Consider the following 24,628-nt stretch of genomic DNA (forward strand, 5'->3'; position numbering starts at 1 on the left):
TTCCTATACTTCAGAGACAATTAGTTCAAGAGGATGAGAGTAAATAGTGTTAGAATATGAATAAGGAAGCTTAAGAGATTTGGCCATACTGCAAGATTCACACAAAGTGGGTTGGAATAATTCTTTATTTACTAGTAAAGCACATTTATTGACAATATTTTGTACAATTTTCATGGCTAAATGCTCAAATCTCTTATTGTAAACATCGAAAGATACACTTTTCAAAGGCAAAATAGAAGTAGAAAATACTGAAGGATTAACTTTTGGGATACTAACTCTTTCAAATCGGTATATTCTATTCTTAGCACTGCCTCAAAGAAAAACCTCCTTGGTAGCCTGCGATTTGACGAGAACAAAATCAGGCCAAAAAGAAAAGTAAACATTGTTATCTTTAGCAAATCTTGAAACACTTACCAAATTATGAGCAATGGATGGTACATGCAGTAAATCATATAGTTTATAATGTTTATATGTTGGAAGATGAGTTAAATTTGTGAAACATATATGTTTGATATTCATACCTATACTATTACCTATATAAACCTAATCTTGACCATGATATTCTTCTGAATTATGAAAATTTGTCATATCAGGAGTGCAATGGTGAGTTGCTCCACTATCAGCATACTATGAAGGATCATTTAAAGTTGCTGGTGTAGCCATAAGTTCCTTGGGATTATGAAAAGAGGGTGGAGGTGGTAAGGCATTGTGTATAAATAAACACTCTTTATCGTATATTATAATTTATAACACAGACATCATAACATAAAAATATCAAGTTTATTGACGAGTTAAAAAAACAGACAACATAACATTTGAATATCAAATTTATTTTTGAGTTATTATTATGATTTTTAATATATACCTTATATTAGAATTTTTCTTTTTATTTAAAAAGGCTTTCAATCATAAATATGTTGATATCATATTAAAAAATTATTATGGTAATAATAACACTATTAGTACATCAAACATCATTGATATACTTTATTAATATATGATTTTAAATTTTAAATTGCATATTCTATAATATTATTCTTTAATAAAAAATACAGACGTTTTTGTTTTTGAGTTTTTCTAATATAGCTTCAATTCCTTAATTTTAACTTTCACCAAATCTTGCTTAGTTGTAAAAGCGAATCGAATCCCTAGCTATTTGTTGGTAGCAATGTTTAATTTATAACGCCCACTTTGATGGTAGTTTTTAAAAAGAGGAGTGTTAGAGGGCCAGCAGATTTTGTGAGTTGTAGTCATTAATTAGTCATCAATAATGAATTTAATGGTGTGAGATTTCATCTAATGGTGAAAAATCACTCATTTTTCTTTTGCTGACTAAGTGTTGGCCAGTAGCTTTTAATTTGTTAATGTTGATTTCTTAATTTAATGTCTAATTGGAGTTTGATTGGATAGTTTTGTAAAAAAACTTAGAGTTTGATTTCTGAATTTGTTAGTGTTAGATTGAGAATTTTGTTGGGTTTGATCAATACAAATTATGGTGTCGCCGTGTTGGTAAGTATTTGGGAATTTGATTTATTGATTTTATTATAAATTGATATAATAGTATAGTGATCAACTGCTACATAATATTTCATTTCTTTATAATTGTATTTGTATAAAAATACTATTGTTATTAATTAATTATGTATTTAAATTATTTTTAATTAATAAAACAAAAATAATATGTACTGTTTATTAAAAAAATACTAATATCAAAATAATCTCTATTTTTAATTTTTTATAGAAAGGGTGTGCTTAGCAAAAATTATTAGTTAAATAATCGCAGAAAGAAAGAAAGGTGGTTGCTTAGTTGCTACGCTCACAGAAACTCGATAACTTACGGTTCATTATTACATTCAATATACGGTTCATTTTGTACACTTCGGTTCTCATCCTCTACTTTCTTCTTGTCCATTTGCCAAGCCCACCGTATATTATATGTGGACCACTTTTTTGTTCGTATATAATCATATATTATTTCCTCATTATTTAGCACTTAAATAAACTCATAACAATTTGATTTAATAATTAAGTTTTCAACTTTATAAAAGATTACAAGGAAGGCGTCATAATGTATTTTTTATATGTGGATAGAGATCGTCTCTACTTGTTCAAAAGAATAAAGTTTATTATACGTTTATTTCATTTAAAATACTTAGTGTATACATATAAAATGGCACATGCAAATCACAAGGTTCATTTGAAATACACTATATAAACTATATTTAACGAGGCAAAATCCATCGTCATGACGATTAAGCCTAGCTAGTATAGCGCTGGCTTAAAGTTTATCTCATGTATAATATAAATAAATAATGACAAATGACCTACCAACTTGCAAATATAATCATGATCATGCATTAAAAATTGAAACTAAACCAACATAAACTAAACAAGTTGTTGTATAAATATATATTACACGTTTAAAGGCTCAACAATTCACTGTACGAAACAAATCTAATAATCCTTAAAACTTGGGGCACCCTTTATATATAAATAGAATTTGGTCCGTAATAACATTACGGACATATATATAAAATTTTTAAAATTATGTTAATTTTGTTCGATATTATAAATTATAGTACAAAAAATTTATAGAATCAAACTATTTTTATAAAAAAATAATAGAAAATAAAGTTTTCGGCCATCGACTAAGAAAATCAGGATCTCCGTAGATAAAAAAAATCAAATAATAAATTTGTTAGCTATTATTTTTATGTAAAAGAGTTTGATTTTTTGTTAATAATTAATTTTAATATTTATTATCTAAAATTTAAAAAATTTTAATATGTATATTTTTATATTTAATTAGATGTTAATTCTATTGTACAAATAAAAATAATTAATTTTCATATTTGTTATTTAAAAATAATATTTCTCTCTCTCTCTATATATATAATTAGGTATTAGAATAAAAAAATTTTATATTGATAGTTATAAAATTAACTCAAAATCAATTTTTTTTTGAAATAATTGAATCTTGATTCTAATTATTAATTATAATATTATAATTTTCTCCAAATTATATTTAATAAATATTTAAAGGAAGAGAAGTGAAAATATATATTAGAAAGATAAGTGGTGAAAATTTAAAACTTAATAAAAATACTGAAAAAGTATTATATAATAATATATATTTTTTATGTGAATAATATTATAGTATATTTTTTAATTATCTTTAAGGGTAAAGTATATTTTTTTGTCCCTGAAGTTTGGCAAAAGTTTTAAAAATACCCTTAAGTTTTATTTTGTTTCAATTTTGTCCCAGAAGTTTTCGATTTGCATCAAATATACCCCCGACGGCTAAATTTTCAAAAAATTTAAGACCAATCTAACAATAATGCATGAAAATGATGCTTAATTTGCTTGTGTTGAGGGTTGTTCTTATGAAATTGTTGTTGAATTGGTCTTAAATTTTTTGAAAAATTAGCCGCCAATGGTATATTTGATGCAGATCGAAAACTTTTGGGACAAAATTGAAACAAAATAAAACTTAGGGGTATTTTTGAAACTTTTGTCAAACTTCAGGGACAAAAAGTATACTTTACCCTATATTTAATTATAAACTTAATGTATTTTTTATAATTTTATGAATTTATTTTAATTATATTATTTTATTAATTTTATTTTTTGTAAAATAAAAAGGTAGAGAGAGATGGAGAATGAGAGAGAGAAAGATAAATAAGAAGAAAGAGAGAGAGTTTGTTAATTTTGGAAGAAAATATTTTATTTTAATTGTAATGAAAGAATATCTCGTAACACATTTTGGTTTGTTAAATTAGTAATACAAAATATAAAATATAAATTATAAATTATATATAGAGTGGAAATAGTAGAGAGAAATAAAGAAAGAGAGAGAAGTAGTTAGATAAGAGAATGGAGGAATGAAATTTATTAATGTTAGTAAAAAACATTTCATCTCAATTTTAATGAGAATGTCATGTGACATATTTTGGTTGTTAAATTAATAATATAATATAGCTATATTTTAATTTTAATTTTAATTTTAATTTTAATTTAATTTTAGTTACAATTAGTGAATGTCATATTTCACATTTTTTATTGTCAAATTTGTAATTAGTTATTGATAATGATATATAAAAGAGATAGATTGGGTGAAGGAATGAAAAAGATAGAGAAAGGAAAAGAGGGGAGGAGAGAACTCTTTAAGTTTAGAAAAAAAGATTTTATTTTAATTTCAATAAAAGAGTTACATATGAAATATTTTGATTGTAAAATTAATAATATTTAATAGATTAATTAGCTTAGCTATAAGAATTTTAGATCAATTTCAACTCAAAGCAAAAAATTATTGAGTCAAGAATTAATTTAGTTTTTTGTGATGACAAATATAATTAATAATATCTTAATATACTTATTTTCTTTATAAGCATAGTAGATATTAAGTGATTGATATGACAATCAAATATCACAATAAAAAATCTATGATTCAAGCAATAATAGCACATAATTAGAAAATTGCTTATTAGAGACGGATTTACAAATAGATATGGTCTTTATTACAGATGAATTTTTGGTTACTGATAGATTTTGTTCTTCTGTAAAATTCTCGTTGAAAATTATTTACCGACAGACTTTTTTGTCGGTAATTTACCGACATATTTTTTTCGTTACCGACAGATTTTTCTTTGGTAATTGTCCCCTCTATTTCGCTAAAACCATCAGATTTTCTGATAGATTTTTCATCGATAATATACCGACTGATTTTTTTCCATTACCAACAGATTTTTCTTTGGTAATCGTCCCCTCTATTTCGCTTAAACGTCAGATTTCTAACAGATTTTTCATCAATAACTAGAGTCAAATTTTTTGATAAATTTTCTGTTGGTAATTGGAGCCTGGAAGAGCATTCACAACTTTGAGTACAGATGAATTTTTCGTCTGTAAATCTGTTAGTAAGATAAAACAAATTTTTTTTTTAGATTTTTCCATACAAAATAAATATAAATTTAATCAAGACAAATTTTCATCCAATTTTCATCTAACTTATATTCGAATATTCCTAGTATTTTAAAAAATAAACAAGTTCATCGTATTATCAAATTAGAAGAAAAATACTATAAACAAGCAATTCAATTCAAAACATAAACACAAGTAATGTGTTGATACATTAGAAGTTCTACAATATAAATATAGTAATACTCAAAATATCTCTGGCAAAAACTTAGTCCAAAAAAAAGCCACCGGAAGAATTGTTGTCCTTTGAAAAGACAGTGAGTTATGATCCGTGGCACTATATAATTCGTAATTGTTTCATAAAACAATAATATCCCTCTTTGAAGATTCATGCTCTTTAGTGTCTGCGCATTATTATTTTCTTATTCTAAAAATCTTATTGAAGTTCAACATGTTTCTTAATTAGATTTTAGTTATGTGCGAAAATCTGCCATGCCGGAACTCAATTTAGTGGCTAATTTCAGTCACAGCAAACTGAATATGCCACTACTATCAATCCGTGGGTAAAATACTGTGGCAAACTTCCATTTTTTTGTTAGTGTAATGTGATAAGCATGGAGTAGATTATTATAAGGTAGTTTTATGTGAATTAGTGGTGATAGTTCTAGTCTATATATTTGTGAAATGTTATTTGTGTGGTGATGTGTTAGTATTTTTATAAATTGTAGGTGTATGTTGATTTTTGGGAGATGGAGCCGTCAGATAGCGATTTTTTTGGAACACACTCCGATGAGGAGTTCCCAAGAGGAGACGAACTAGAGTTTTTAGGCGACGATTTGGAGGTTGATGAAGATAGACCTCAAGATAAGAGAATAGCAGAGCTGTCACAAGAAGATATCATGCAACTTGAGTTTATAGATTAGGATGATGTTTATCGATTCTACAAGACTTATGCAATGATGCACGGTTTCGCTGTGAGGTTGGATGAAGTCAGACGCGATAGCGATGGTTGTGTAATTATGCGCCAAATTGTTTGCAATCGGGTGGGCTCAAGAAAGGAAGAGGTTGAAAAGGACGAAAGAATCAGGGACCACCAACCCCTAAATCGAAGTTGTTGTCTTGCGAGAATTCGTGCAAGACTAGATAGAAAAATTCATAAATGGAAGGTTGTTTCATTATACGAAGAGCACTCTCATGGATTAGTTGATCCACTCGACATTAACATGATGTCTGAGTATCGCACATTTAGTGTCTCGAATAAAGCTCAGGCGAAGAATTTGCACGACATAAGCATCAGGACCTGTCACATCTTGGAATACTTGGCTACTAAAAAGGTGGATATACAAACTTGTCATTCAACCAAAAAGATATGTACAACCTCATTACTCAACACAGAAAGGAAAAGGTAAAGGGTGGTGATGCAAATGCTGCAGTAAGTTACCTGAGAGGTAAAGATGGGAATGATTCTTATTTCTTTGGCAAGTACACATTAAGTAATAAGAATCGATTGGAAAATTTGTTTTGTGCTGATGGGACTAGCCGTATTGATTATGAGTGCTTTAGGGATGTCTTGCATTTAATTCGACTTACAATAGGAACATCTACAATAAACCACTTGTGATATTTTCTAGTAGCAATCATCATGGGAACACCGTCATATTTGGATGTGGTCTTCTTGTTAACGAGGATATTGGTTCATATAAGTGGCTGTTGAAAACTTTTTTGGAAGCAATGGGGAATAAATATCCTATGGCAGTTGTCACCGACGGAGATCTTTCAATGAGAGAAGCCATTAAACAAGTATTTCCTTATGCAACACATCGACTATGTGCATGGAACTTACACAGGCATGCATGCGAGAAGGTTAAGAATAGTGGATTTCTAAATGACTTCAGGAAATTAATTTATGATAATGTGAGTGTTGAAGAGTTTGAGGTCATGTGGGGAGACATGGTGGCGAGGTATAACTTATCAAGCAACTGTTGGGTCGACCAAACCTATAAGTTGAGGAATTTATGGGCTCTTGCATATTTGAGGAACCAATTTTTTAGGCGAATCAGGACAACATCCCAGTGTGAAGGGATTAACTTTCTAATAAAAGTATATGTGAGAAAGAAAGATACCCTTCTTGAATTCATCAATAACATGGAGACTGTTGTTAGCCATTATAGGAACAATGAAAGAGATGCAGAGTTCAATAGTAAATATACCGATCCAGAACTTGTGACTTCTTTGCCGGCACTTGACGGTTTTGCTGCAAAGAATTTCACTCGTAACATGTTCCAGGAGGTCAGGAAGGAAATTGAGGGTGCTTGTGCTATGAACACAGAGTTGGTGATGCATAGAAACTTGTCTCTCATCAGATTTCCCTCGGCAAGTATACCGAATTGTCGTCAAGTAAAAACTCACAATAGAGTGAGGTCAAATCCCACAGGGATTGATTGGTCAAGCAACTTTAATTGGAGGAATGTTCTAGTTGAGCTACGCAGAATTTGATTGGAGAATTGCACGAAATTAAATGGCGAAAAAGTAAATGGCAGAAAATGTAATTGCTGGAAATAAAGAACTGAATGTAAATGACGGAAAGTAAAATTGCAGAATCTTAAATGGAGAATGGGGAAGATGATCATAAAAGTAAATGGCAGAAAGTAAAGAGAATGGGTAAGATCAGAAATGGGGGATTCATTGGGGTCAGGAGATGTTGTATTCTTCGGATCAAGTTCATTCTGATCTCTTCCTCAATCAATGCATTCATTAATCTCCTTGGCAACCCAATCTCTCAAATCTTGATCAATACCCAATTCCTTGGTCTAATTGCTCATGAGAAGAGATGAAGTATGGTCACTGATTATACCATATGTATTCCCAAATCAAAGTGTTGGTAGGATTATATGTCACCATATCCATCCAAACCCCAATTTGGTCCAACATGAGAAAGCATTTCTAGCATGATCTCTTCATTCCTCTTCCAAGGTCCGAAGAGATCTAAGTATGAATAGCTTCTTTTCCAAGATAACTACCTAATAGGATGAAGATTGAAAGCTTTCTAGTAAAATCAAGAGAAAAGAAAGAAGAAGAATAATAAAAACTATTATTGATCCATCAAATTACAACAGAGCTCCCTAACCCAATGAAATGGGTTTAGTTGTTCATAGCTCTGGGAATGGAAAGCGTAATTGTAAAGTACATTATGAAAACTAAAACTAGAAGTTGCAGAGAAAGTAAAATATACAGAGTGTAGTTCTCCAAAATGCCAAATGCTCCCTTACTAGTTCAAAACTACTCCTATATATACTACTCTTCTGATCTTCTAGTTGGCTCTTCAAGTCTTGGATATGGGCCTTTGGATCTTTAGTTGAAGCAGTTGCAGTCTTCAGTGGGCTCAGCTTTGCTTGCAGAGAAAGTGTGAGTTAGGCATGGACGTTAGTTAGGACGTTAGTGGTGTTAATGTTAAGTGAAAATGTGGGTTCGAGAACGTTAGTGACGATCACCTTTTTCACTAACGTTCCTAAACCAAGATGGTCCATGTTAACTTCAACGTTAGTGGCACTAACGTGACCACTAACGTTGCCTCTTGGTCCTTCGCAAATGTTATTGGCATTCACCTTTTCTAATAACGTTTGCTTGTTGCCCTTCCTCCCTACGTTAGAGTCCATGTTAGTGTAGCTAACGTGACTCCTAACGTGGGCATGCCTCAGCCTCGAGAGCGTTAGTGACACTTACCTTTGTCACTAACGCTCCAAATGCCCCTTCTCACGTTAGTGCCTCACGTTAATTGTATTAACGTGGCCACTAACGTGGTGGTGATTGCCATCTCCAACGTTAGTGACAAAGGTGAGTGTCACTAACGTTGGCTCATCATTCCTTTCCTCCACGTTAGCTTCCACGTTAATGTAACTAACGTGGCAACTAACGTGGCTAATGGTGGCTTGGTCCAACGTTAGTGACAAAGGTGAGTGTCACTAACGTTGGCACTTCTTTGTTCCTTCCACGTTAGAGTTCACATTAATGTAATTAACGTGACTCTTAACGTGGCTAAATATGCCCCTTTTTCCAACGTTAGTGGCATTCACTTTTACCACTAACGTTGGAGCTTTACTTTTCCTCCACGTTCGCTTCCACGTTAATGTAGTTAACGTGGCAACTAACGTGGGTTATGATGGCTCACGAAGGCGTTATTGGCGATCACTTTTCTTATTAACGTTGCAAGTTAGCTCCCATTCCACGTTAATGGTCACGTTAGTTAGACTAACGTGGCTATTAACGTGGCATCTTCCTTGCTTCCTTTGTCCTGAAATCAAGCAAGTAAAGTGCATCAAAGCTAGGTTCTAACTCATGAGATTATGCATCATCTATTTTATCACTCAATTCATGCATAATTCTCATAAAATCATATAAAATTCACAATGTTGGCTTGAATGAAAATGTAAGTGATTATCTACCCAAAACTTACTTATTAACTAAGAAAATGCATGAAACCACCCTAAAACAGTAAAGAAAAGGTCAGTGAAACTGACCAAAATGCCCTGGCATCACAACACCAAACTTAAAGCTTGCTTGTCCCTAAGCAAGTACTGAAACATGAGAATGATGAATGAAATGTCAAGAGAAATGAGTCATTATTGTGGAAGTCATGTCCTTGGTTTTATGGGGTTTCATGCATAGCAACTTAGGTTCATTCCTTCACTGATTTTCAGACCTTTATCATGCCCCGGAATACTCACTTGATAGCACCCTATGAGACTTTTATTCATTGATCCCTTTATCTTTTCAGGGTTTAATTGTGTTCTTAGACTAGGTGCTTTGTGAGAGGGCGACTCTTTAAGATAAGCTTTCAGTCAGCACTCCCGAACCAGTTGGTCCAAGGTGCTGGGTGTTAAGACACCCCTAAGGACTTACTCCCTTAAGTCTCTTTCCCCCATACATACACACCACAGGCACATGGTTTGTTATTTTCCTTCTTGAGACTTTGGTGTCCAGCACCTCTTTGGGTTGCTAAGTGTTCTGTAGCAAAGGGTACTCTTGATAGTGGACTTTCAGCTGATAATCTCGGGTTAGTTAACCCAAGTTACCAAGTGATAAGGCACCCCTGAGAGCTTATTCATCCAAGTATATCCTTTACACAGGAGCACCACAGACACATGCCTCAAGATTCAACCCTTGGTGCCTAGCCTTATTTCTTACTCTTTTTCTTTATTTCTCAACTTTCATTTTTCTTTCCCTTTTTCTTATTAGGATCTTGTTATTTAGCTAGTCTCATGGGGTGTGTTTCAAGCATATGATTCAGGACAGATAGTTGCCTTCCTACCTTTTTGGTGAACCAACTTAGCTAAGTACTTACTACACCACAAGCTTAAGAACTTACTCCACAATTTGAACCTCACTCTGATCTTTCATAACATCCCTTTTTATTTGACTTAAAAGGACAAGCATACAAGTAAGCAAAGGTGGAAATGCAGCAGTGACATTAGACTAGCAAGCATAGGCCTAAGCAATGCAAACTTAAAGGCAGAATTGAAAATCCTAAACTATCATAGAAACATGTTCTATTTCATACATGATTTTCCTTATTTAAAACTTGAAAAAGATAGGACAATGAGGGAACTCCACCACCTTTTACTCATGGGGGGTGATTATGCTCTCCCTCTTGTTTGTCCTCTTTGTGTTTTTCTTGAGTGCTTGAACCCCCACTTTCCTTGCTTTTTCCAATTAACTTTTTCCAGAAGCCAGCATCTTTCATCTTCTTTTTCAATGTTTCCTTCTGCTGTTTCACCTTCCTTTCCTCTTGTTCTGTTAGATCTTTTTGGACTATATCATACCTAGGGATTGCAGAGTGCAAATTATGCATATGCCCAGTCATATAGTTCAACTTAGCTTGAGTGCTTATGTTGAATTCTTCCCTATGTAGTTGCCGTCCTTCATTAAGCACGCTGAACTCATTGAATGCTTTTGTTTGAGCTAGCTGACGTTGGTTGAGTTCTTAAAGGCGTTTATCTTGACGCTCTTGCCTTTCAGTCACTTGATTGATGGCTTGAGTGAGCTGGGAGTATTGCTCCTGTTGCTGCTCCATTTGTTGCTTCTGCCACTCCCTCTGCTGACCCATCCAATTAGAGAGCAGTTCTTCTTGACGATCCATCCTTTGGGCTTGAATGTGCAGTTGTTGTTCTTGTCCATCCATATAACTCCTTGCTAGCTCCTCAATGGCTCCATGAATGTGATTCAAGCTTATGTTGGTTGGATCGTAGTACTCTTGTTGCTGGTATTCTTCTTGATGAGATTCTTCTCAGTGAGGTCCTTCTTGTGATGTTCTTTTCCCTATTTGAGGCCTTCTTTGTTGTTGGGCGGGTGCCACATAAGTTATACGCTATAGCGTAACTAACCTCCCAGGGTTTACCCAATTTGGATTGCTGTCCTCGAAGACTACCTTGGCTTTCGTACACAGTCTAAGGATGGTGCTGGGATACCAAAGTCTAGCACCCGGATCATTCTTCTCGGCTGACTCTTGAATCCCCTCAGCTATAATTTCGTGCACATTGATGCCTCCACCCTTTATTAAGCAATGTACCATAGTAGCTCGAGTAGTGTTGACCTAAGAATTATTCGCGGCTGGGAGGATAGATCTCCTCACGAGTTCAAACCATCCCTTGGCTTCCGGGATGAGGTCTCCTCTCCTGATGAACCGGGGTCTCCTATCCGAATACCTTTCCCAGTCAGATCCTATAACACATATATCGTTCACAATTTCTTCAAGTTCATCATTGTCGGGGCCATTACTTATTCTTACATGATAACTGGGCTCATCAAAATGTGGCGATTTCAGCTGAAGAGTCCTTGTTATGGCATTGGGGCTGAAGTCCACCTCTGTTCCTCTCACATAACTTTTGAAGGTGGGGGCCTTGGTTTTGTCTTCTCTGACCACATTTGCATAGAACTCTTTGATGAGGTTTGCATTTATCTTTGCTTCTGGGTTCGTGAGCCTTTGCCAACCCCTTTGTTCAATCTTCTCTCGAATCTGTGGGCACTCATCCTCGTTGAATTGGAATGTTAACTCAGGCAATATCTTTTTGTGTTTTATCTGTTCAAATTCGAGTTCATGGAATGCAGTTTTGAATCTCCCTTCATCGAAAGGGATGCTCTCCACCGGTTCCTTCCTCTTTTGCCTCTTAGAGCTCGATGATGCCATGAGTAGGAGTTGATATGTGAAGGTGGGGAGTGTGTCTTTGATGGGGTAAGGGGAGTTGGGTTTCGGGAGTGGGAAGTGTAAAGAATGGGTATTGGAATGTGAAAGGGAGTATGGAATAAGAACCACTTATATAGGGAAGTGGTGAGTGAATGAAAGGTGTGGATTGATGGAGTGGGTGTATGATGAACGGATGGGGTTTAGCATGGGATGAGAATAAGAATCATCAACTTTATGATGGGGTTGGTTCGATTTCCAAGCATGTCATTCTTTCAATGTTGCATGGCAACATTTCCCAATGCATTCCCCTTGAAGACACGTGTATAGTCCTCTCCTTTTGTGGTGGCCGAACCCTCCTCCTTCAATTGTCCCATCAATTCTCCTACAAAACAAAAGGGATGTGATTAATGAAATTGTGGATAGTGGCGGCAAAATTTAAAAAAAATTGGGATAACTACTTTTTAAAGTTTTTGTTTCTAACTAACTAAGTGCTATTCATGAATGCAAAACCAACTGACTTTTTAATTGTTCATGTATGCAACATTGGTGACACCAAACTTAGTTTGTGTCCATGTGGTGTACAAAGTTTTGTTCAAGGCTCTAAGAGTAACATGATATGAATTGCATTTATGCTCTTCTTAGTATGCCTTGAACACCAAACTTGTTCTTCACTATGTGCTGCATAAAAGGATTCATTCAAGTATATGTCAAAGTTGATTTGGAATTCATGAACCTTACATTATTAACTACTTTAAAGCATACAAAACATGGGTTGCCTCCCATGAAGTGCTTCTTTAGTGTCACTAGCTTGACGTTCTGACTTTGTCAGGGTGGTTGGTAATGCTTCAAATCTTCCCCCCTCGTAGTAAATCTATCTCCATTGGTTTCATCAAGAATCTCCACATGTTCTAAGGAGAGAATTCTGTTGATGGTGAAAACTTTAGGTAGCTGAGATGGGATGGTGGGGAGATAGGGTGGGATAACTGGGAAATAAGCTGAGATCACTTTATCCCCTGGAGAGAAGTCCTCTGTAGGGATCTTCTTGTTCCTCCATCTCCTTGGTGCCTTCTTCTTTGTTCCTTTTGATGTTGCCCTGCTCTTTGTGACCTCTTTTTCCAAGGAAATTTTGTTGCTGGTCTCATATGACTTTGGTGGTTTAGGTTCCTCCTGATTTTCCTTTAGCTGTGACAACTACTGACTGTCTTGTTCATCAACCAAAGGGATTCCCAGGTGTACAGCTTGTGCTTCAATGCTTGTTTCTTCCATCAGTGCTTTGTCGTGCTCTCTCCTAGGTTCCTTGTTTTCCTGATCTGCTTCTTGTGAGGGTTTGAAGACATTGAATGCGAGTTGTTCGTCATGTATCCTCAGTATTAGCTCTCCTCGCTCCACATCTATGAGCGCTCTGGCTGTAGCTAGGAATGGTCTTCCCAATATGATTGGGTGAATGTGAATCTCTTCCATTTCCAATATGACAAAGTCTGTGGGAAGGAAGTAGTTCCCAACCTTTACCAACACGTTTTTCAACCACTTCTACTGCTTGTTTTTGAGTTTTGTCAGCCAGCCTGATGACTACGTCTATGGGCATTAGCTCATTGATCTGCAGCTTCTTCATAAGGGATAAAGGCATTAAGTTGATGCTTGCTCCCAGGTCACAGAGTCCTTTATCAAACATTGTTTCTCCTATGGCACAGGGGATGTGAAAACTCCCTGGGTCCTTCCTTTTTGTAGGCAACTCTGGTTGAATGAGAGCACTGTACTCCTTATTTATCACTATTGTTTGCCCTTCCTTGAGTGAGCTTTTCCTGGTCAGCAGCTCCTTCATATACTTAATGTATGAGGGCATTTGTTGGAGAGCCTTGATGAATGGTATGTTTACATAGAGAGATGTAAACATATCAAGGAACTTTGAGTATATTCTCTTTTCTACACCACCTTTGAGTCTTTGGGGAAAAGGTGCATAGAGTTTCAGCATCTCCTTCTGTGTAATTTTGGTTTCTTAGTGACCCTCTTCCTGCTTCTCTGCTGAAGTATCTTGATAGTGTTAGAAGGGTTTGTTCAGCTCTTCCTCAGTCTCCCTATCACTTATAGTGACCATCTTGCATTCTTTCCATCTTACTTTCTTTGCTTCACCTCTTGGGTTTTTCTCTGTGTCACTTGAGAAGCTGTCAGTAGGTTTGGGAATCTTCTCAGAGAGGTATCCCACTTAAAATTCTAGCCTCTTAATGGTGTTTCCCTGGTTTTTGATATTGGCTCGCACCTCCTCCTTGAATACCTTGTTATCTTGGAGTTCCTTACATATGCCTTCAAGTAGAGTCTCAATCCTTGAGAGTCTATCTTCGGATGATTGTGAGTTGAGATTGGAGGGATGAGAAGGGCCATTTTGGCTTTGGTATGGATGTTGAGATGTGTTGTTAGGTGGGTGATGATATGATCTCTGTGTGGAATGTTGGTGAGCCGCATTGTTATTGGGGTTGTGACGTCTCTGATCTTGTTGATTTCCCCACCCAAAGTTTGGGTGGTTCCTCCAACCAGGATTATAAGTTTTGGAGTATGGATCATGGGTCTGCCTAGGTGAGTTTCTAATGTAGTTAGCTTGTTCCTGATCACCCTCTGCTTCTGCATTCACTCCTTCTTGGGTTGCTGATGAGGTGGTGATTGCTGCTACTTGGTTCCTCTCCATCTTCTTGGTAAGGTCAGCCAGCTGCTTGGTGATCATCTTGTTTTGGGCCAGCAGTGCATCTACATTGTTTAGCTCCATCACTTCTCTAGTGTTGCCTCTTTCAGAAGCATAGAAGTAGTCATTCTCAGCTACAGTCTCAATGACATCTATGGCTTCTTTAATGGTCTTTTTCTTGTTCAGAGATCCCCCAGATGAGTGGTTCACTGCCTTCTTTGATTCGTAAGAAAGACCCTCATAGAAAATGTGTAACTGCACCCATTCATTGAACATATCTGGCAGACACCTTCTTGTCAAGTCCTTAAACCTCTCCCATGCTTCATAGAGAGTTTCACCATCTTGTTGCCTGAAGGTTTGTACCTCAGCTCTCAACCTGTTGATTCTTTGAGGAGGATAGAATCTCGCCAAGAATTTGTTCACCACATCTTTCCAGGTTATTAAACTCTCCTTCGGGAAGGATTCCAGCCATTTAGATGCTTTGTCCTTGAGTGAGAAGGGAAACAGAAGTAGTCTATAGGTGTCAGGATGAATACCATTAGACTTCACAGCAACGTATTTCCTCAGGAATGTAGTGAGATGTTGATTGGGATCTTCTTGGACACTTCCTCCGAATGAACAATTGTTCTGAACAAGGGTGATGAGCTGTGGCTTTAGTTCAAAATTATTGACATGTATGGTTGGCTTTTGGATGCTACTTCCACAGTTTCCTGGGTTTGGATTTATGTAGGATCCCAGAACTCTTCTCTCTTGCCCAGCATGATGCGCTGGACCTTCTCTGCCATGGTTGTGAGCCTCTTCTTCATGATGGTTCTCATATTCTCATCCATGTCTGGTTCAAAGTACTCTTCCTCTTCCTCAGCACCAACAACTCTCTTTCCTCTTGCTTCCCTCCTTAATCTAAGGAAGGTTCTCTCAGGTTTAGAATAAAAAGAAGTTGAAGCCCCACTTCTTCTACCTGTTATACAACCAACAAGGCCAAAGCAAAAGGGAGATAGAGAGTATTCTTGTTAAAAATGCTGTTAGTGTGAGTGATGCAATATATCAAACAGTTAGTGGGTTAGTGAACTGAATTGTAATAAATAAGAGAACACCACAAACGGGTAGGGGTAACGGGAAGAAAATAACTGAAACTGAAAGTGAATCAATTAAACAGAAATTAAATCAAACGAAAGAAAAATGCTCAATCTAGTTATCCACCAATTTAATCATTGTTGATACAAAATCAATCTCCGGCAACGGCGCCATAAACTTGATGCACGGAAACTTGTCTCTCAACAGATTTCCCTCGGCAAGTATACCGAATTGTCGTCAAGTAAAAACTCACAATAGAGTGAGGTCGAATCCCACAGGGATTGATTGGTCAAGCAACTTTAATTGGAGGAATGTTCTAGTTGAGCTACGCAGAATTTGATTGGAGAATTACAGGAAATTAAATGGCGGAAAAGTAAATGGCAAAAAATGTAATTGCTGGAAATAAAGAACTGAATGTAAATGACGGAAAGTAAATTGCAGAAACTTAAATGGAGAATGGGGAAGATGATCATAAAAGTAAATGGCAGAAAGTAAAGAAAATGGGTAAGATTAGAAATGGGGGATTCATTGGGCTCAGGAGATGTTGTATTCTCCGGATCAAGTTCATTCTCATCTCTTCCTCAATCAATGCATTCATTGATCTCCTTGGCAATCTTAAGTGATTGGATTCCAATTCCTTGGCAACCCAATCTCTCAAATCTTGATCAATACCCAATTCCTTGGTCTAATTGCTCATGAGAAGAGATGAAGTATGGTCACTGATTATACCACATGTATTCCCAAATCAAAGTGTTGGTAGGATTATATGTCACCATATCCATCCAAATCCCAATTTGGTCCAACATGAGAAAGCATTTCTAGCATGATCTCTTCATTCCTCTTCCAAGGTCCGAAGAGATCCAAGTATGAATAGCTTCTTTTCCAAGATAACTACCCAATAGGATGAAGATTGAAAGCTTTCTAGTAAAATCAAGATAAAGAAAGAAGAAGAATAATGAAAACTATTATTGATCCATCAAATTACAACAGATCTCCCTAACCCAATAAAAAGGGTTTAGTTTTTCATAGCTCTGGGAATGGAAAGCATAATTGTAAAGTACATTATGAAAACTAAAACTAGAAGTTGCAGAGAAAGTAAAATATACAGAGTGTAGTTCTCTAAAATGCCAAAAGCTCCCTTACTAGTTCAAAACTACTCTTATATATACTACTCTTCTAATCTTCTAGTTGGCTCTTCAAGTCTTGGATATGGGTCTTTGGATCTTTAGTTGAAGCAGTTGCAGTCTTCAGTGGGCTCAGCTTTGCTTGCAGAGAAAGTGTGAGTTAGGCATGGACGTTAGTTAGGATGTTAGTGGTGTTAACGTTAAGTGAAAATGTGGGTTCGAGAACGTTAGTGATGATCACCTTTTTCACTAACGTTCCTAACCCAAGATGGTTCACGTTAACTTCAACGTTAGTGGCACTAACGTGACCACTAACGTTGCCTCTTGGTCCTTCGCAAACGTTATTGGCATTCACCTTTTCCAATAACGTTTGCTTGTTGCCCTTCCTCCCTACGTTAGAGTCCACGTTAGTGTAGCTAACGTGACTCCTAACGTGGGCATGCCTCAGCCTCGAGAGCGTTAGTGACACTTACCTTTGTCACTAACGCTCCAAACGCCCCTTCTTACGTTAGTGCCTCACGTTAATTGTATTAACGTGGCCACTAACGTGGTGGTGATTGCCATCTCCAACGTTAGTGACAAAGGTGAATGTCACTAATGTTGGCTCATCATTCCTTTCCTCCACGTTAGCTTCCATGTTAATGTAGTTAACGTGGCAACTAACGTGGGTTATGATGGCTCACGAAGGCGTTATTGGCGATCACTTTTCTTATTAACGTTGCAAGGTAGCTCCCATTCCACGTTAATGGTCACGTTAGTTAGACTAACGTGGCTATTAACGTGGCGTCTTCCTTGCTTCTTTTGTCCTGAAATCAAGCAAGTAAAGTGCATCAAAGCTAGGTTCTAACTCATGAGATCATGCATCATCTATTTTATCACTCAATTCATGCATAATTCTCATAAAATCATATAAAATTCACAATGTTTGCTTGAATCAAGATGTAAGTGATTATCTACCCAAAACTTGTTTATTAACTAAGAAAATACATGGAACCACCCTAAAACAGTAAAGAAAAGGTAAGTGAAACTGGCCAAAATGCCCTGGCATCAGTTGGTAATTCAGGATGGTGGAAAACTATACTTCAAGTGTAACAGTTTTGGAATGCCAAAGATTGATCATGTGGTTGAGTTTGACAGAGTTGGAGGGTTGCTTTGTTGTGAGTGTTTGTGGTTCAAAAATCGAAGGATTCTCTTAATGCGCATATTTGCATGCCTAAAGTCCCAACATGTTGAAGTTATTCCAGAATGCTTAGTGTGCAAGAGATGGACGAAGCATGCCAAGAGTGATTTCATGAAATCAAACGTCGATGATCCAAGTGATTCTGATAAGGTACTCAAATGTCGTTTGGGTGTGTTAGGTGCTGAGTGTTCTAGGTTGATGGATGTTGCATCTAAGAACTCAAGTGATTTTGTTGAAGCAATGAATGATATTGTCAACACAATTACAAATCTCCAAAAGCAAGGTGAAAATCCACGCAATGGTAATTTAGATGATGACGACATTGTTGACCCATTGGTGGTGAAGAGTAAAGGATCTCTTGGTGATGTATTAACAAAAACAGTTAATAAAAGAAAGCATTAAAAATAAGTAAATGACTAAAATAAAGAGAAAACTAAAATTGTCCAACTAAGAAGAAAAATAACACTGCAAAGGGCATTATGATTATGCAGACAAGTGGTGTTGCTCAATGAATTGCATAGAGAATTAAGTGGCACACCAAACTTAGAATCTTAGTGTGACACTTTCATTTTTGATGCAATCATCAGAAAGATTTGAAAACAAATTGTTGCAGGGCAACACCAAACTTAGGTTGTAATCATATGCCAATTTATTGAGATTTAAAGAAAGCAAAGAAAGAAAATAAACCAAGCAGAGAAATGAAATGTTACATAAGGTTGGGTTGCCTCCCAACAAGCGCTCTTTAGTGTCATTAGCTTGACATGTTGCTCTTCACTTTCTTCCTCTTCTTCCAGTTTGTTAAGAGGAATGACCTCAAGGGGGGAGAAGTTTCAGCTATTGTCCCCTTTCTTGGTCTCCTCTCAGCAAGCTTCCTTTTGTACATGGCTTGATTGAGCTAGCTTGCTGGATCAGGGGTATGATTGGTGCTCTTGTTAGTTGCCTTCACTCCTTTGAATTCAAGACTTGGTTGCTGTGTGTTTATTGGAATTTTATCTTCATCCAGAGCCTTTTGAATTGGTGGCTCAATGAGCTCTTCCTTCATGTACTTCTCTGCCTGACTTGAGTGTGAATTTTCTTGACTGACTTCTTCACTTTCTTGTTCTTCCACTTTCTCCTTTTTATCCACCAATTGATCTTCACCTTCCTTGCTTAGCAATTCTCTGTTTCTTCTTGCTTGCTCCAAATATCCATTCATCTTATTGTAGAGAGTTTCTTGCCTTTTCCAGGATTGTTCTTGTCTTTCAAAAAATTCTCTAGACTTTTGAAGGAGATCCTCTGAAGGTTGAGAGATATTTTGTGGACATGAACGTGTTGTAGTAAATTTGTGTTGAGGGTTATGGGGTGAATTTTGTGAGTTGTGAAATGAATTTTGTGGTTGGTGAGATGAGTTGTATGGATCTTGGAGGAAACTTTGTGTTGAGGCATAATCAAGTGATGAAGAACTTTCAAATGAGAAACTGGGAAGTGAGGGTGGACAATTCTACATGACTTTATTGAGAGTATACTCTAGGAAAGATGTCTCTTGATGAATGGAGTATGAATTGTTGACATTCCCTTCCCAGCCACGGTTTGTGTAACTAGCATCACAGTGTGAGTCACTTTGTGGCTCTGGGAGATGTTCATACTCTTTCAATTCTTGGTGATACTCCCAACTATCATGAGGATAATGATATGAATCATTTTGTGGTGGTGGTTGGTATACCATATGATTTTCTTGCTCATCTTGTGTCTCTGAAGCAAATCTCCATGGATTGGAGTGCTCAGAATTTGTATTTTCTTGGTGATATTCCCAGCCACCATTAGAGATTGGTGATGGTGGGTAATATCCCATAAAATTTGTTTGATCATAAGATGAGTTGAACTCCATTTGAGTTTTGTAAAACATACAACCAATGAAAACTGAAATTACTCATATCAGAGATGAGAATTTCTTAGTGAGGCAAAAACACAAACACCTTGGTTTCAACTTAAAACAGAGAACAAAACAAAAAAAATGCTTAATCTAGACTTCTCACCCACTTAATCATTGTTGATCTAAATCAATCCCCGGTAACGGCGCCAAAAACTTGATGGGGGTGGAAATCAGATTTCCACACCAAAACTCACCGGCAAGTGTACCGGGTCGCATCAAGTAGTAAAACTCACTTAGAGCGAGGTCGATCCCACAGGGATTGATGGATCAAGCAACTTTAGTGAGTGATTAGTCTAGTCAAGCTAACATTGGTGAATTGAAGTGAAATTGAAGCAACAGAATGTAAAGAACAATGAATTGTAAATTGCAGAAAATAAAGTGAACAGAAGCTTAAAGAGCAAGAAATGTAAATTGACAGAATCTTAAATGACAAGAAATGCAAATTGCATCAAATGTAAAGGGGGCTGGGTGCTATAAGTTTAAAGAAAGTAATAGATCCAAGGCATGAAAAGTAATTTCAGATTTGCAGTAAGCTCAAAGGTAAAGTGTAGAATGTAAATGTGCAGATAGGTAAATCAAGCTTCAAGGGAAACGAAAATGTGAAAGTGCAGAAGAACAGAAATTGCAGGAAGGTGTAAATTGCATAAACTAAATTGGGAGCAATGTAAACAGAGAATTTAAACTCAAGCTCAATGTAAACTGAATTGAAAAATTGCAGAAGAGGAAATTGCAGAAGAGAAGATTCAGAAACTCAAATTTCATAAACCAAATTGACAATTGCAGAAAAAGTAAAAGTATTTCAAAGAGAATTCTCTATTCTACCCTACTCCTATTGCTCTAACAGAGCCAGCCTCCTCTCTAAAATGAAACAGATGCCTTTTTATAGGCTTTACAAAAATAAAAATTAAATTGAAATTGAAATCAAATTACAAATTAAATAAAATTTCTAATCTAGCTTGTTCTTGTGCCTTTGAATTATGTCAATGGGCTTTGCTTGCTTTGGGGCTTCAATGGGTTGATTTGGATTTGACTTTGAATGAATATGGATCCAGATTACCTTGGTTCAAGTTGGTTTGGTGTGTGGGAACCTTCCAGGGGAGCGCTCCGTTGAGAAAGGTAACGCAGCGCTCAATGGCTTTGTCCCAGGCTCGTGACAACCTTCTTGGCATAGTGCTCAGTTAGGAAATCTAACGTAGCACCCCTTGCTTTTGAGTGAGGCTCCCACTTTCGAGCCCTGCTGGCTTCATTTTTGCCAATTCCCTTGCACTCATAGCGCTCAGTGAACTGAGTTAACTTAGCGCCCTTTTGATGCATGTGTGCGTGCTCCTCTTGGTCCCCATTTCGAACCTTACTGCTCCTTTTTTTGAGTATCGCACCTTGCCTTGTTTCCTTGGTTCCAAGCTCAATAGTCACAATAAAGGTAAGAAAAGTAACATGGCGCTCATTGTTAATGAACGATAGGCTTCCCTTTAAATTTTAAAGTAGCGCTCCGTTACTTTAATGAACGCTAGCGTTCATTCATTTGAGTTCTCATTCCATTCATTTCCAAATAATGTCAATGCATGATGGTATTAATTAATTAAATGTATGCATGCTTTACTTTAATTAATAAAGCCAATGTATTAACGTTTATTGCATGATATGTTCTTTAGCCAATTGGCTTTAATAATGCATGCTTTTGTTATATTACTTAGTTAATAAAGCCAATTGCATTACGTTAAAGCATTCATTCATTAATTCATTGGCTTTAATAATGTATTACATGCATGCTTGATTAGTAATGCCATAAAGCTCATTAATAATGCCAATTTAATAATGCATGGTTCATAATGGCATGCATGCATGCTTTAATTTGGTCGTGGCATTCATGGTCATGGGTCATGCTTTTAAAAGCGTGGCCTAAGGTTCCAAAGCGTACTCAAACTTCAAAGTGTGTCCCAAAATTCTTTTTTTTCTCTTTTTGAGCTTAATTTGTGCTTTTTTGCTTCTTTTTCCACTCATTTCCTACAAAATTTATAAAATCAAAAGATCAAGGAAATATACTATTTAAGCACAAAAGAATGCAATATTTAAGCACTAATCATCAATTTCTTGTATGAAAAAGTATAGAAAAACATGACATGATGACATGTCATCACAAGGCACTACAACAAAAGTTGTCCTAATGTTCCTAGTAGAATCCCTAAGGAGCCGGTAGATGATGATAAAGAAAAGAATAATAGTAGCCATCTTCATATGCTCACTAAGGTATGTCATACTATAACTATGTCTAAAATTTTGTTATATGGTGATTCGGCATATTGTGTTTTGGATTTTTAAACTATGTTATTTTTATGATGTTGTAACGAAAGATGCTGTTTGGTTTGTGATCAGCGCAAAAGACATGACAGTGTGAAAAATCAGTAGAAAATGGAAAAAGGTAGGGACATTGGAGGTGGAACAACACCAACCTCAGCAGCTAAATCTGCTTTTACTGATCAAGTGAAAACATCAAGTCCTGGTCCTGATATCCCTGTTTGTGCATCTACAAGTAACGAAAAATCCGTGATGAGTTCTAGACCAGCTAAGTCTCCTGTTGTGGCCCCTGAAACTAGAATGGCAGATTGAAGATGATCCAGATTGTGGGATGTTTGGTAATTTTGTACCATTTACTAATTACCTTTTATTGATGTTTTGTATAGGTTGCATTAATTGATTGAATTGAAATTTATTGAACTAGAAAGATTATGTCATTTTACTCATTTACTATTAAACTTTTGAAATTGCTTTTTTACTTATTCTATCAATAACAGAAATTGAGCTTAATTATAGTTGATTTGATGTGTCACCATGTGCTATAGGAAGTAATTACCTATATTCCTAGTAAAATATAATGCAGTATTTGATGTAGCTTTGCCTGACTGTTGATGGGGTATTTGAGTATTGTCTGTGCACTAGTATTGAGCACGAGTTGTGATTGATCATGGTTGTATTAGTTTTAAATACTGAGTGTTCATTGCTTTTAAGCTATTTAGTATCTGTAACTAATTAATCCAAGTTGGGATTGATAACGGCAAGTTTGACATTGAAATTAATCAAACATTTCATTGTAGAGAGTAATCCATGTATATATAAGTCAAAATTCTGTTAGTAATGTTAATGCTTACTTGCACTTTCTCTTTTATTTCAGAATCTGTTTGGTTAGTTATTAATGCTGCATCTTTTCTTCAATCTGACTTGCTATACATAGTGAGACAAAAGGTTTATTCAGTAACTGCACTAGCCCTTGTGTTTTCTCACAAGACTGCTATGCATCTTCATACTTACTTTCACTCTCCGATCTAAACTCTACTTCTACGCTGCAGAATTTGTTATTTTTCAAGGATATCAATCTGTGATCAAATTGGAAATCATGTATTATTAGTTAATGCATCTACATAAATTTATATTTTCAATAATGAGTTAGAGAATTAGAGTATCAATTTAAATAATGAGTAAAGTACTATTTTAGTCCCTAACAATTTAGTTGAGTCTTAATTTTATCTTTAATACCTGAAACGTTATTTTTTTCTAATCCCAAATATTTTAGTCCGTCCTATTTTAGTCATCTACTTAAAATTATTTTTTTTCAAAAATTTCTTTTTTTCTTCTTCTATTATTACTTTTTTCTTTTATTAAAATAGGACGAAATAAGACGTTTGGAATAAAAATACGACATTTAAAATGTTACTGAAAAATTATCAACCCCTCTTCTTGCGTTCTTGCGCTAAAGATCTTACCATTTCCGGAGTAACTGGAGTTACATCTATTTTTCGATTTCCATTCAAGAGTTCTTATGTGTTTCCATGCCCCCTTTCGAGACTCTGAAAATTGGACAAATTCCTTTTTCTTAGGAACACATACAAGATTCGTCACCACAATAGGGGTAACCCGTCCAAATCTTAGGTACCAAACTAGTAATTTGTTCGTAAAATAGGTATAAATTATTATACTAGCTTTCTTGGACAAACTTCCCAAGCAAGTCAGCAGATCTCGATCTCTAGATACGAGGGATCTTCCCAAGTCAGTTCCCTGACCAAAAAGCAAATTTATCCTAGTAAGTAGGATATACAATAAGAAGCAATGATCAAGACTTATATAATATTTTAAAAATGAAAAAGAGAGTAAAATTCCCATGAAATTATTTCACCAACTGAACTAGAATAGGAGTTTCTTATTTCCAATAATCTTGATGCCAGAGTCCAGAGATCCTCAAAGAATATGTATCGGTTCTTGATTTTATAGCTTTTGAGCTTCTTATTAATTCATGCATATAACAAAACCTTCTTTGACTAAAGAAAAGCTTTCTCAAAAGCATTACATAAGTTGAAGTTCTAATGAACATTGAACAAAAAACAGATAACACAACTAACTAATTAGCCCTCGGTAGATGAATAACAATCTAGTTAATTAGCCCTCAGTAGATGGCCAGAAATGCCAAAAATGTATACTTCCCAAAACGATGAATGTAAAACCCGTAAAATTAATAAGTAATTAGCCAATAAATTAATAATTAATTAGAGAAATTAAAAATATGAATTTTATAGTTTAA

General features: G+C 35.6%; 1 protein-coding gene across 1 annotated transcript; it reads left to right on the plus strand.

Annotated features, from left to right (window-relative positions):
• Positions 1 to 5,870: 5,870 nt before the first annotated feature.
• Positions 5,871 to 22,453, plus strand: LOC107607106 (protein FAR1-RELATED SEQUENCE 5-like). Its single transcript, XM_016309092.1, has 5 exons — positions 5,871 to 6,319; positions 6,510 to 7,287; positions 18,030 to 18,512; positions 21,111 to 21,174; positions 22,410 to 22,453. Exons 1-5 carry the CDS (start codon positions 5,871 to 5,873, stop codon positions 22,451 to 22,453), a joined length of 1,818 nt encoding a protein of 605 aa, XP_016164578.1.
• The last annotated feature ends 2,175 nt before the right edge of the window (positions 22,454 to 24,628 follow it).

Source organism: Arachis ipaensis, chromosome B1, assembly GCF_059453495.1.
Source record: "Arachis ipaensis isolate K30076 ecotype BB chromosome B1, ASM5945349v1, whole genome shotgun sequence".
In the NCBI taxonomy this organism is placed as follows: Eukaryota; Viridiplantae; Streptophyta; class Magnoliopsida; order Fabales; family Fabaceae; genus Arachis; species Arachis ipaensis.

Excerpts from the sequence above, each read along its gene's own strand:
- LOC107607106 (XM_016309092.1), top strand. The coding sequence starts at position 5,871 with ATGATGCACGGTTTCGCTGTGAGGTTGGATGAAGTCAGACGCGATAGC. Across the intron at positions 7,288-18,029 it reads CTCTCATCAGATTTCCCTCG|GATGGTGGAAAACTATACTT; the intron begins GCAAGTATACCG and ends TTGGTAATTCAG. Across the intron at positions 21,175-22,409 it reads GGAGCGCTCCGTTGAGAAAG|ATGCTGTTTGGTTTGTGATC; the intron begins GTAACGCAGCGC and ends TTGTAACGAAAG.